We start from the raw sequence: 12,019 nt of genomic DNA, 5'->3' as shown, positions 1-12,019 counted from the left end.
CTCCTATACTCAAATCCCCTAGCTATGAAGGCCAACATGCCATTTGCCTTCTTCACCGCCTGCTGTACCTGCATGCCAACTTTCAATGACTGATGAATCATGACACCCAGGTCTCGTTGCACCTCCCCTTTTCCTAATCTGCCACCATTCAAATAATATTCTGCCTTCCTGTTTTTGCCACCAAAGTGGATAACCTCACATTTATCCACATTATACTGCATCTGCCATGCATTTGCCCACTCACCTAACCTGTCCAAATCACCCTGAGGCCTCTTAGCATCCTCCTCACAGCTCACACCGCCACCCAGTTTAGTGTCATCTCCAAACTTGGAGATATTACACTCAATTCCTTCATCCAAATCATTAATGTATATTGTAAATAGCTGGGGTCCCAGCACTGAGCCCTGCGGCACTCCACTAGTCACTGCCTCTCATTCCGAAAAGGACCTGTTTATCCCGACTCTCTGCTTCCTGACTGCCAACCAATTCTCTATCCACGCCAGTACATTACCCCCAATACCATGTGCCTTGATCTTGCACACCAATCTCTTATGTGGGACCTTGTCAAAGGCCTTTTGAAAGTCCAAATACACCACATCCATTGGTTCTCCCTTGTCCACTATATCTTCAAAAAATTCCAGAAGATTTCATAAATCCATGCTGACTTGGACCGATCCTGTCACCGCTTTCCAAATGTGCTGCTATTTCAATCTTTAATAATTGATTCCAACATTTTCCCTACTACTGATGTCAGGCTAACCGGTCTATAATTACCCGTTTTCTCTCTCCCTCCTTTTTTAAAAAGTGTTGTTACAATAGCTACCCTCCAGTCCATAGGAACTGATCCAGAGTTGATAGACTGTTGGAAAATGATCACCAATGCATCCACTATTTATAGAGCCACCTCCTTAAGTACTCTGGGATGCAGACAATCAGGCCCCGAGGATTTATCGGCCTTCAATCCCATCAATTTCCCCAACACAATTTCCCGCCTAATAAGGATATCCTTCAGTTCCTCCTTCTCACTAGACCCTCGGTCCCCAAGCACATCCGGAAGGTCATTTGTGTCTTCCTTCGTGAAGACAGAACCAAAGTATTTGTTCAATTGGTCTGCCATTTCTTTGTTCCCCATGATTAATTCACCCGAGTCCAACTGCAAGGGACCTACGTTTGTCTTCACTAATCTTTTTCTCTTCACTTATCTATAGAAGCTTTTGCAGTCAGTTTTTATGTTCCCAGCAAGCTTCCTCTCGCACTCTATTTTCCCCCTCTGCTGAATTCTAAATTTCTCCCAGTCCTCAGGTTTGCTGCTTTTTCTGGCCAGTTTATATGCCTCTTCCTTGGATCTAACACTACCCTTAATTTCCCTCGTTAGCCACGGTTGAGCCACCTTCCCTGTTTTATTTTTACTCCAGACAGGGATGTACAACTGTTGAAGTTCATCCATGTGATCTATAAATGTTTGCCATTGCTTATCCACCGTCAACCCTTTAAGTATCGTTTGCCAGTCTATTCTTGCCAATTCACGCCTCATGCCGTCGAAGTTAGCTTTCCTTAAGTTTAGGACCCTAGTTTCTGAATTAACTGTGTCATTCTCAATCTTAATAAAGAATTCTACCATATTATGGTCACTCTTCCCCAAGAGGCCTTGCACAACAAGATTGCTAATTAGTCCCTTCTCATTACACATCACCCAGTCTAGGATGGCCAGCGCTCTAGTTGGTTCTTCGACATATTGGTCAAGAAAACCATCCCTAATACACTCCAGGAAATCCTCCTCTACCGCATTGCTGCCAGTTTGGTTAGCCCAATCTATATGTAAATTAAAGTCGCCCATGATAACTGCTGTACCTTTATTGCTCACATCCCTTATTTCTTGTTTGATGCTGTCCCCAACCTCACTACTATTGTTTGGTGGCCTGTACACAACTCCCACCAGCGTTTTCTGCCCTTTGGTATTCCGCAGCTCCACCCATACAGATTCCACATCATCCAAGCCAATGTCCTTCCTTACTATTGCATTAATTTCCTCTTTAACCAGCAACGCCACCCTGCCTCCTTTTCCTCTCTGTCTATCCTTGCTAAATGTTGAATACCCCTGGATGTTGAGTTCCCAGCTTTGGTCACCCTGGAGCCATGTCTCTGTGATGCCAATTACATCGTATCCATTAACTGCTATCTGCGCAGTTAATTCGTCCACCTTATTCCAAATACTCCTCGCGTTGAGGCACAAAGCCTTCAGGGTTGTCTTTTTAACACACTTTGCCCCTTTAGAATTTTGCTGTAATGTGGTCCTTTTTGTTTTTTGCTTTGGGATTCTCTGCCCTTCACTTTTACTATTCTCCTTTCTATCTTTTGCCTCTGTCTCCCTTTTACTCGTTTATTTCCCTCTGCCTCCCTGCATAGGTTCCTATCCCCCTGCCATATTAGTTTAACTCCTCCCCAAAAGCACTAGCAAACACTCCCCCCAGGACATTGGTTCCGGTCCTGCCCAGGTGCAGACCGTCCGGTTTGTACTGGTCCCACCTCCCCCAGAACCGGTTCCAATGCCCCAGGAATTTGAATCCCTCCCTTCTGCACCACTCCTCAAGCCATGTATTCATCTGCGCTATCCTGCGATTCCTACTCTGACGAGCACGTGGCACTGGTAGCAATCCTGAGATTACTATTTTTGAGGTCCTACTTTTTAATTTAGCTCCTAGCTCCCTAAATTCGTCTCGTAGGACCTCATCCCATTTTATACCTATATCATTGGTACCTATGTGCATCACGACAACTGGCTGTTCACCCTCCCTTTTCAGAATGTCCTGCACCCGCTCCGAGATATCCTTGACCCTTGCACCAGGGAGGCAACATACCATCCTGGAGTCTCGGTTGCGGCCGCAGAAACGCCTATCTATTCCCCTTACAATCGAATCCCCTATCACTATAGCTCTCCCACTCTTTTTCCTGCCCTCCTGTGCAGCAGAGCCACCCATGGTGCCATGAACTTGGCTGCTGCTGCCCTCCCCTGATGAGTCATCCCCCTCAACAGTACCCAAAGCAGTGTATCTGTTTTGCAGGGGGATGACCGCAGGGGACCCCTGCACTACCTTCCTTGCACTGCTCTTCCTGTTGGTCACCCATTTACTATCCGGCTGTGTACCCTTTACCTGCGGTGAGACCAATTCGCTAAACGTGCTATTCACATCATTCTCAGCATCGTGCATGCTCCAGAGTGAATCCACCCGCAGCTCCAGGGCCGCAATGGTTCCGGTCCTGCCCAGGTGACCTTCATGACCAGTCTACCATGTGGGACCTTATCAAAAGCTTTGCTAAAGTCCATATATACTACATCGTACGCACTACCCTCATCGACCCTCTTGGTTACCTCTTCAAAAAATTCAATCAGGTTCGTCAAACATGATCTTCCCATAACAAATCCATGCTGACTGTTCCTAATGAATCCTTGCCTTTCCAAATGTAGATTTATCCTGTCTTTCAGGATTTTTTCCAATAATTTTCCCACCACTGAGGTTAGGCTGACAGGCCTGTAATTACTCGGCCTTTCCCTTTCTCCCTTCTTAAACAAGGGTACTATATTAGCAGTCCTCCAATCCTCTGACACCATGCCCAGATCCAAAGAAGAATGGAAAATGATGGTCAAGGCCTCTGCTATTTCCTCTTTTACTTCGCTCAACAGCCTGGGATGCATTTCATCTGGGCCTGGGGACTTATCTATTTTCAAAGCTGCTAAACCCCTTAATACTTCCTCTCTCACTATATTTATTTTATCCATATCATCACACTCCTCCTCGATAGCAATATCTGCATTGTCCCTTTCCTTTGTGAAAACAGATGCAAAGTATTCGTTAAGAACCTTACCAACATCCTCCGCCTCCACACAAAGATTACCCTCATGGTCTCTAACAGGACCTATCCTTTCTTTAGTTACCCTCTTATTCTTAATATTCTTAATAATAGAACATCTTAGGATTTTCCTTAATTTTACTAGCCAAGAATTTCTCATGCTCTCTCTTAACATCCCTAATTTCCTTTTTAATTTTGCCTCTTAACTTTCTATATTCCTCTAAAGATTCTATTGTATTTAGCTGTTGGGATATGACATACGCTTCCCTTTTTTTTCTTTATCCTCCGCTGCAAGTCCCTAGACATCCAGGGGGCTCTAGAATTATTATTCCCACCCTTTTTCTTTAAGGGCACATGTTTGGCCTGCGCCTTCCGGATCTCCTCCTCGAATGCCTTCCACTGTTCCGACACTGATTTACCCACAAGTAGCTGTTTCCAGTCCACTATGGCCAAATCACTCCTTAACTTAGCAAAATTAGCTTTTCCCCAATTCGGGACTTTTATTCCAGGCCTATCCTGGTCCCTATCCATAACCAACTTGAATCTGACTGAATTATGGTCACTGGCACCCAAGTGCTCTCCCACTAATACCCCTTCAAACTGCCCAGCTTCATTCCCCAAAACTAAATCCAAGACCGCCCCCTCGTGTTGGGCTAGCTACATACTGACTAAAAAAGTTCTCTTGAATGCATTTCAAGAATTCCGCACCCTCTGTACCCTTTACACTATATTTGTCCCAATCAATATTTAGATAGTTAAAATCCCCTACTATTACTACCCTATGGTTTTTGGACTTCGCAGCAATTTGCCTACATATTTGCTTCTCTATCTCCCTCCCACCGTTTGGGGGTCTATAATACACACCCAGCAGTGTGATCGCCCCTTTTTTATTTTTCAATTCGACCCATATGGCCTCATTTGATGATCCCTCTAACATATCATCCCTCCTCACCGCTGTAATAGTTTCTTTAATTAGTACTGCAACACCCCTCTCCCCTTTTTTACCCCACTCTCTATCTTGTCTAAAAATCCTATAACCAGGAATATTGATCTGCCAAACCTGCCCCAGACCTGACACGGCAGAGAGCATACCCTCATCTGGATATCACAAAGAAATATAAAACAAAACAGGGGCTATTAGCTTGGAACTAAATGCCAAGGAGGAAAAATGTGCGCTGGTTGGATATTACACTGAGGTGATGGGGAGAAGCAGACACACGTTCCCTAGAATATAGGTCAGTACTCAGTATCTCTCCAACTCTCCAATGCTGATGGTGTTTAAGGACTCCAACAGTTCTTGGCATTACTTTAACTCAGTGCCGGCTTATTTACATAGAAGTTAGTGGGCCCAATACTAGAATCTCTGGACCGAAAAAGATTTACATATTTCACCTGCTTGGTCAAAAGATGCAACCCTATTGCACAGAAACTACCCGCAGCCTCCCGAGTTCAGCACACAAAATTGAAGTTTGGAACCGATTAGCAGCAAGAATCAAGTCATCTCCAAACAAAAGTGTAAGTGTTACTCTTTTTACAAAAATATACACAAATCATAAAGGGCTTTCGCTGCTGTGTGGTGTAGTTCTGTCCCACAGGAGGCGAAGGTCATGTTTAGATGGCCAACGCCTGTGGGCTCACCTTTCCATGGACTCACCGGCAGTTCCAGTGCAGAATTTGAACATTGCTTTCACAACAAGCACTAGCATCAAGAAGCCACATTGAGGAAGCTTTCTGCCTCAACCTGTAGGGGTTATACCCAGCCGCAGTCTGTGGTAGTAGAGGCTCCTCTGAAATTCAGAGAGCTGCTGTTCGCATAGGTCAGCGTTTCAGGGCTCCAGGAAAACGCTCAAAACTAGTAAACAGCGCACATTGGGGGGGAGGGGGGCCCATTAGCTTCTGACCGGGGGGGGGGGGGACTCCATTAAGCCCCAGGCTGGGGGCTATTAGCCTCTGGCCGGGGGCTTGGGAGGGTCTCCATTAGCCTCTGGCCAAGAGGGGGGGGCGCCCATTAGCTTCTGGCCGGAGGGCGGGCCATTAGCTTGTGCGACACTGGTTTTAATGCTGTAGCCAACACCGGGAAACAACTGCTGTGGCCCTTAGCAATGCCATTGCAAGGTCACACCAATGCTGGCATAAAGTTAACACCAAACTGGTAAACAGGTGCATAAACCCTTGCCGGAAATGGCTGCATTAGAGTGCCGTGTTGTTGCGCAGCATTAGGCTAACAGGGATATCTGATTGCAGAAAGTGTGGGGTCAGAAAGCTGCATCCAAAGCGAGCGTGCGTCAGGGACATAGCTACAACACTGGGGAGCCTGCAAGGAGCATGGATGGGAGACAGTGCTACAACAGTGGAAGGTTGAGTCTCCGACTTGCATTCACTTCCAATGCCGCTTCCCATTGAGAGTGAGGGATCAGTGAATTTATCCTGCAATAAAAGTGAGGCACCTGCGACTTTCACATACAGCACAATAAGCATTTGAGTATTCCTCCGCCACCTCCCTCCCCGCCCGCACAAAAAAGCAAAAAGCCCGTTCAAGGAGTTAACACATTCGGTCCTTCTTTATAGTCGGATGTTTTAAATTAATAATTTCAATTTTCAAAAAATGAAAGTCTCTAAATTAGTGCTATTATTCATTAGTCAATCATTTTTTTGTTTGAAGCTAGCGGTGATTTTGGCGAACATTGTCTCTCCACTCTTGCTGGTTGATTGTTTGATTTCCAATTTTGTCTTGATTATTTTGATCTTATTTTCTGTGCAGTTTCTTTTGCAAGTTTTCCTTACTCTGGAGGCCTGGGCATGTTAACGTCTTTTTACAGCTTTCACGTGGCTAGAATCGGACCCTTGTGCAGGTTATTTAAACCAGAAGTGCCGCCAGTAGCTGGACTGTGGATTTAACACTGGGCGACAGTGATGCCCAACCACTGGCTGACTGCTCGGACAGGTTCCAGGGGATCGGTAACCTATCCTCTGTAGCAAGAGCAATTCAGCAGCTGCTGCTATTGGAGAAAGAACACCAGACCAACCCGGTAGTGTAGTGATTATGTTACTGGACCAATAATCCAGAGAGCGAGAGTTCAAATCCCACCGTGGCAGTTTGAGAATTTGAATTCAGTTTAAAAATCTGGAAACTCAGGCTGTCGGATTGTGGTTAAAAACCTCAACACTGATGTCCTTTAAGAAAGGAAACCTGCCTGGCTGAGCTAGATGTGACTCCAGACACACCAACGCGATTTGACTCTTAAGTGCCCTCTCAAGTGGCTGAGCAAGCCAGGGCAACTCGGAGTGGGTAATAAATGCTGGCCTTGCCAGCGATGCCCACATCCCAAGAATGAATAAAAAACGCATTTTAAGGTTATTTCGGCCTGCAAAACTAAATTGCAAACTGAAGTCCAAGCGCTTGCATTATTGCCTCCCTATGGTTTAATAACTTAATTCTCAGTGCATCACAGATGTTACAGAACTCCTGCCCCTGTCCCCCATCTAAACACTGGCTCCCCAATCATCACGACACATCTTTGCTTATCCACTGGACTTCAGTCTTCCCATCCAGCTGCTTATTATAATTAAACTCAGACTACATCAAGGTGTACGGATACTTACTCAGAGCCACTTTCCACCATCTGAGTTAGGAGAGAGATACCATCGAGATTAATGAACTCCTGGGCAAAAGTGATGTCACGGGAATGACTAGCCAAGTCTTTCAGTGCTTCTAACTTGGCATCCATGCTGGAAGACTGGATTCTTTCATGGAGCCCCTGCGCAGTCTGAGTCTAGATAAAAGACACATGCCAAAAAACAAAAAGAACATGGCAGAAAATGTACTCTAAACGAAAATGCTATTTTGTTGCTCCTTCTCTCCAGAGTGAACTGGATCCAAAATGGGACACAGTTCCATGGAAATCAGCAGCCTCCCAGTACCCAAATCGAGTGGCCATTATTTACGACTAAGCCGCAGGCATAGAGGGTCAGAAGCTTATTTGACAGCGAGGGGCATTGCAGCCGAACTCTACTGACTGTCCAACGGAAAATGCAATGCGAGATTGGCATTTAAAAGAAAGTCTTCACATGTGAGGGAGTGTACAATGACGCATGGGGGGGATGGAAAATAGGCAGTGGGGGAAGGAATGGGAAACAAGCAGTAGAAAAAGGAATGGGAAACGGGCCTGTGTGGTCAGCAATGGGAAACGGCCGATGTAGTACCCCCCCCCCCCCCATTGTCCTCAGTGTGAGCTTGGCTCAGTTGGCAGCACTCTCGCCTCGGAGTTCAAGCCCCACTCTCGAAACTTGAGAACAAAATCTAGGGTGACACTCCCTGTGCAGTACTGAGGGAGTGCTGCACTGTTAGAGGTGTCATCTTCTGGATGAGATGTTAAACTGAGGCCTCGTCTGCCCTCTAAGTGGACGTAAAGAACATAAGAATTAGGAACAGGAGTAGCCCATACAGCCACTTGAGTCTGCTCCGCCATTCAATAAGATCATGGCTGATCTTCGACCTCAACTCCACTATCTCATGGGGTAAAAGACTCCATGGCACTATTTGAAGAGGAGGGGAGTTCTTTTGATGCGCTGGTCAATATTTTTCCTCAACCAACTTCACTAAAAACAGATGTAACTTGTCATTTATCTCAATTGCTGTTTGTGGGATCTTGTGTGCAAATTGTCTGTACAATAATGACTACACTTCAAAAGTTATTCATTGGCTACCTCGTGCTTTGAGGTGCCCTGAAGCTCTATATATATCTAAGCTCTTTCTATCTTTCAGCTAACTTGGCACAGACATTAAACCTGGCTCAGTGTAAACCATGTGGTGTATTAAATCACTGAGTCATAGGGATGAGAGAGAAAGAATTTATGTAATTGTTTAAAATATAATAAATCAATCATGATATTGAGTAATAAGTTACAGGCTTGCATTAAAACAACAAATTTTACAAGAGATGTGAGTTTATCATCTAAAAGATTTAATAACTAGTGGATTCCCTGTGGCTTCGCAAATGGGAAAGTGTGTGTTGCTTTATTACAAGACTGTAATGTCATGTGACACAGAGTATTATTCTGCTGCTAAGTTAGGGCTCTCTTCTTTTATGGCCACAAGTTCCAATTGCTGTAAATAGGCAGACCCCGAGATCGATCGGAGGGTCGTTGTTTCAGTGAAAGTTGGCAGGTGGTTTCACAAAATCCTGACCCATCCTCAGAGGAGAAAAAAATCCCAACAGAAAATGACTGGTTTTCCCTTCCTTAAAGATTGTTCTTGCATCTCTGTGTCAGCTGTGGATCAGTTGGTAGCACTCTCGCCTCTGAGTCAAAAGATTGTGGGTTCAAGGTCCGCTCCAAACACTTGAGCACAGAAATCTAGGCTGACACTCCAATGCAGTACTGAGGGAGTGCTGCACTGCAGGAGATGCTGTCTTCTGGATGAGACGTTGAACCGAGGGCCCGTCTGTTCTCTCAGGTGGACGTAAAAGATCCCATGGCACTATTTCGAAGAGCAGGGGAGTTATCCCCAGTGCCCTGGCTAATATTTATCCTTCAGCATTATCACTAAAACAGAGGATCTAGTCATTGTCACATTGCTGTTTGTGGCAGCTTGCTGTGCACAAATTGGCTGCCGTGTTTCCTGCATTACACCAGTGACTGCACTTCAGAAAGTACTTCATTGAATTTTGGGACGTCATTTGTCGTGAAAGGCACTATATAAATTTAAGTTTTTCTTTTTTCTCTCTCTTCAAAAGCACAACCCTTCAAATGTGACAGACACCCCAATTAAGTTCTCCTTTCTTCCAAATTCACCCCATCATTGTCAGATGAAGAAAGACTTGTATTTATATAGTGCCATTCACAACCCCAGGATGTCCCAAAGCTCGTTACAGATAACAAAGTACTTTTGAAGTGTAGTCTCTGTTGTAATGAGGTAATGCAGCAACCAATTTGTGCACAGCAAGCTCCCACAAACAGAATGTGATAATAACCAGATAAATCTGTTTTAGTGATGCTGGTAGAGGGATAAATATTGGCCTGGACACCGGGGATAATTCACTGCTATTCTTCGAAATAGTGCCGTGGGATCTTTTGCGTCGACCTGAGAAAGCAGATGGGACCATGGTTTAACGTCTCATCAGAAAGATGGCACCTCCAACAGAGTAGCACTCCCTCAGTACTGCACTGGATTGTCAGCCTGGATTATGTGCTCAAGTCTCTGGAGTGGGATTTGAACTCATGGGGCTGGAAATTCCCCAATCTTGCGCCCAGTTTGTCGGCGATATTTCGCCGTTTTTTGCCAGGAAATTCGTAGAAGTCTTGCACCGGCATTTTTTAAAATATCACTGGGGAACGGACCACCGGCGTGCAAGACGTGAAAAAGCACTTTCGCCTAAAATTTGGCTCGCAGCACACCCATAGATAGGACAAAAAAAAATGCCCGGGAAAAATCTGTGTTGCAGCCCTTGGTATGAAGAGCTGCAAAAAAGTTAAAGTTTTAATTTTTTTGATTCTTTTACAGCAATTCGATAGTTAAGTGATTTTTTATTTTTGTAATTTTTTGGGGGTGTTTTCCCCCAACTCGCAGCGGTATTGGCCTCGGAGAAAAGTTGCAGAAAATTCACGGTTTGTGCCACGAATCCTCATGCAACGCCAATTTTTACCACTGGGCACATTTTATCCCAAATGTTAGGCCTCGAAATCATAGCGGAGTCATAGCAGTATTTTTGGCAGAAAAAAAACGCTATGACCAAAAATGGAATTTCTAGCGCCATTGGCTTTTAGAGTGCGCTACCTACCAACCGAACCACATGTGCCTTTATCACAAGATAGTGAAAGTCTGCAGAACCAGCTCAATAGTCGCACTCAGTTTTTGGAAGGCTAACGGGTAACTTACTTATCAAAACCCAGAGCATCCAAAGGCTAAATAGACTGAAAGTGTCACACTATTGAATGTAAAAACTGCATTATAATAAATGACTAGGGTCATAAAGAAGTGTGAACGTCACATAAACTACTTACTGGAGATGCTGCCAATCGAAGGATTGCCCCATTTTTTATTTCATTACGGTTCTAGAAGGGGGAAAAAATCCAACCAGTTATATAGAATTGGGTTTATTTTACATCACAAGTACCTCACTCATCAAATGTTGTTCAGTTTGTTTGTGTCCTTGCTGGTTGGTGATCATAATCAGTCACCAGTCTTTTCTCCATCACAATTGTAATTGATCAGAAATCCAAGCGAGTCCAGAGATCGCACTGATGAATCCTGAGGCTCAAGTCCAGATTCCAAAACTGCGGATTTTGGACGCTGCACTTGTATCACACAACTACCAGGATTGGTAGGTGGTGAATTAGATTGTCTTTTTCCATCTGGCAATTCCTATATGTTCATGAATTTTGTAGCTATCCGTCCCTTGGCAGTTTCTCACCATGTGGGGAAAGTGCTTGCAGTCAATAGCCCAGAGCATCAGTACACACAAACATGCTGTGCCACAGAGACTAATAACGGAAACAGTCATTTACATTGTCAATCAGAGATACGCCCTTCACTCAAGAATAGAAGCAGCCCAGCTTAACAACTGATAATTGTAGTCATCTGGAATCAGGAGCAAACATTGAAGAATCAAAAACCACATGAATTTGTACTTCAAAGGCATCAAACTGAGATACTGTGCTAATTAACAAAATGCCTCACAGAGGGATACAGTAAATGCCCGTTATAGAAACAAACCCGATTTTTATTTCCACATTATTATGGAGAGATAGAGAAGATATGGGGGTTGGAAGCACTGCGAGGTTGCAAACTATCTGGTTTATCTCGAGGCAGAGGCCAAGGAGTGGGTTGGAATCAGCCGCTAAGTAATCGAGTTTGTGAGGGACGCTGAAGTCAATGGCTTCAGACCACCCATGAATCAACACAAAAACATGCCCTTAAGAAACTGGGTCTCTGCATCAGTTTAAATCTAAACCATGCATACACAGTGGGTATTTAAAACCATCTTACATCAGTAGCATTGAAGGTGAAGGGAAGAATGAGTGTTATTAAAAAGGAAATAATCTAATTAACACAATAGTGCGTTAATAGTTATTAAGACTCAGTCTAGACTTTTCACTTTGAAGTAGAGACAAAGAAAATAAAAGGCATCTATGTAGGTATGGTTGAGTGAAGAATCTACAATAGACCCTT

General features: G+C 44.4%; 1 protein-coding gene across 7 annotated transcripts in view; it reads right to left on the bottom strand.

Annotated features, from left to right (window-relative positions):
• Window positions 1-12,019, bottom strand: part of elmo1 (engulfment and cell motility 1 (ced-12 homolog, C. elegans)) — a 351,421-nt gene that overhangs the window by 241,216 nt on the left and 98,186 nt on the right. For all 7 annotated transcript variants that reach the window (XM_070880592.1, XM_070880596.1, XM_070880593.1 and 4 more), the window contains 2 exons: window positions 10,852-10,902; window positions 7,453-7,622 (listed from right to left, as the gene is read on the bottom strand). In XM_070880592.1, the coding sequence (XP_070736693.1) occupies window positions 7,453-7,622; window positions 10,852-10,902 (221 nt within the window). The remainder of the gene's footprint in view (window positions 1-7,452; window positions 7,623-10,851; window positions 10,903-12,019) is intronic.

This window comes from Pristiophorus japonicus, chromosome 5, assembly GCF_044704955.1.
Source record: "Pristiophorus japonicus isolate sPriJap1 chromosome 5, sPriJap1.hap1, whole genome shotgun sequence".
Classification (NCBI taxonomy): Eukaryota; Metazoa; Chordata; class Chondrichthyes; family Pristiophoridae; genus Pristiophorus; species Pristiophorus japonicus.
This window is presented reverse-complemented; position numbering and strand designations above follow the sequence as displayed.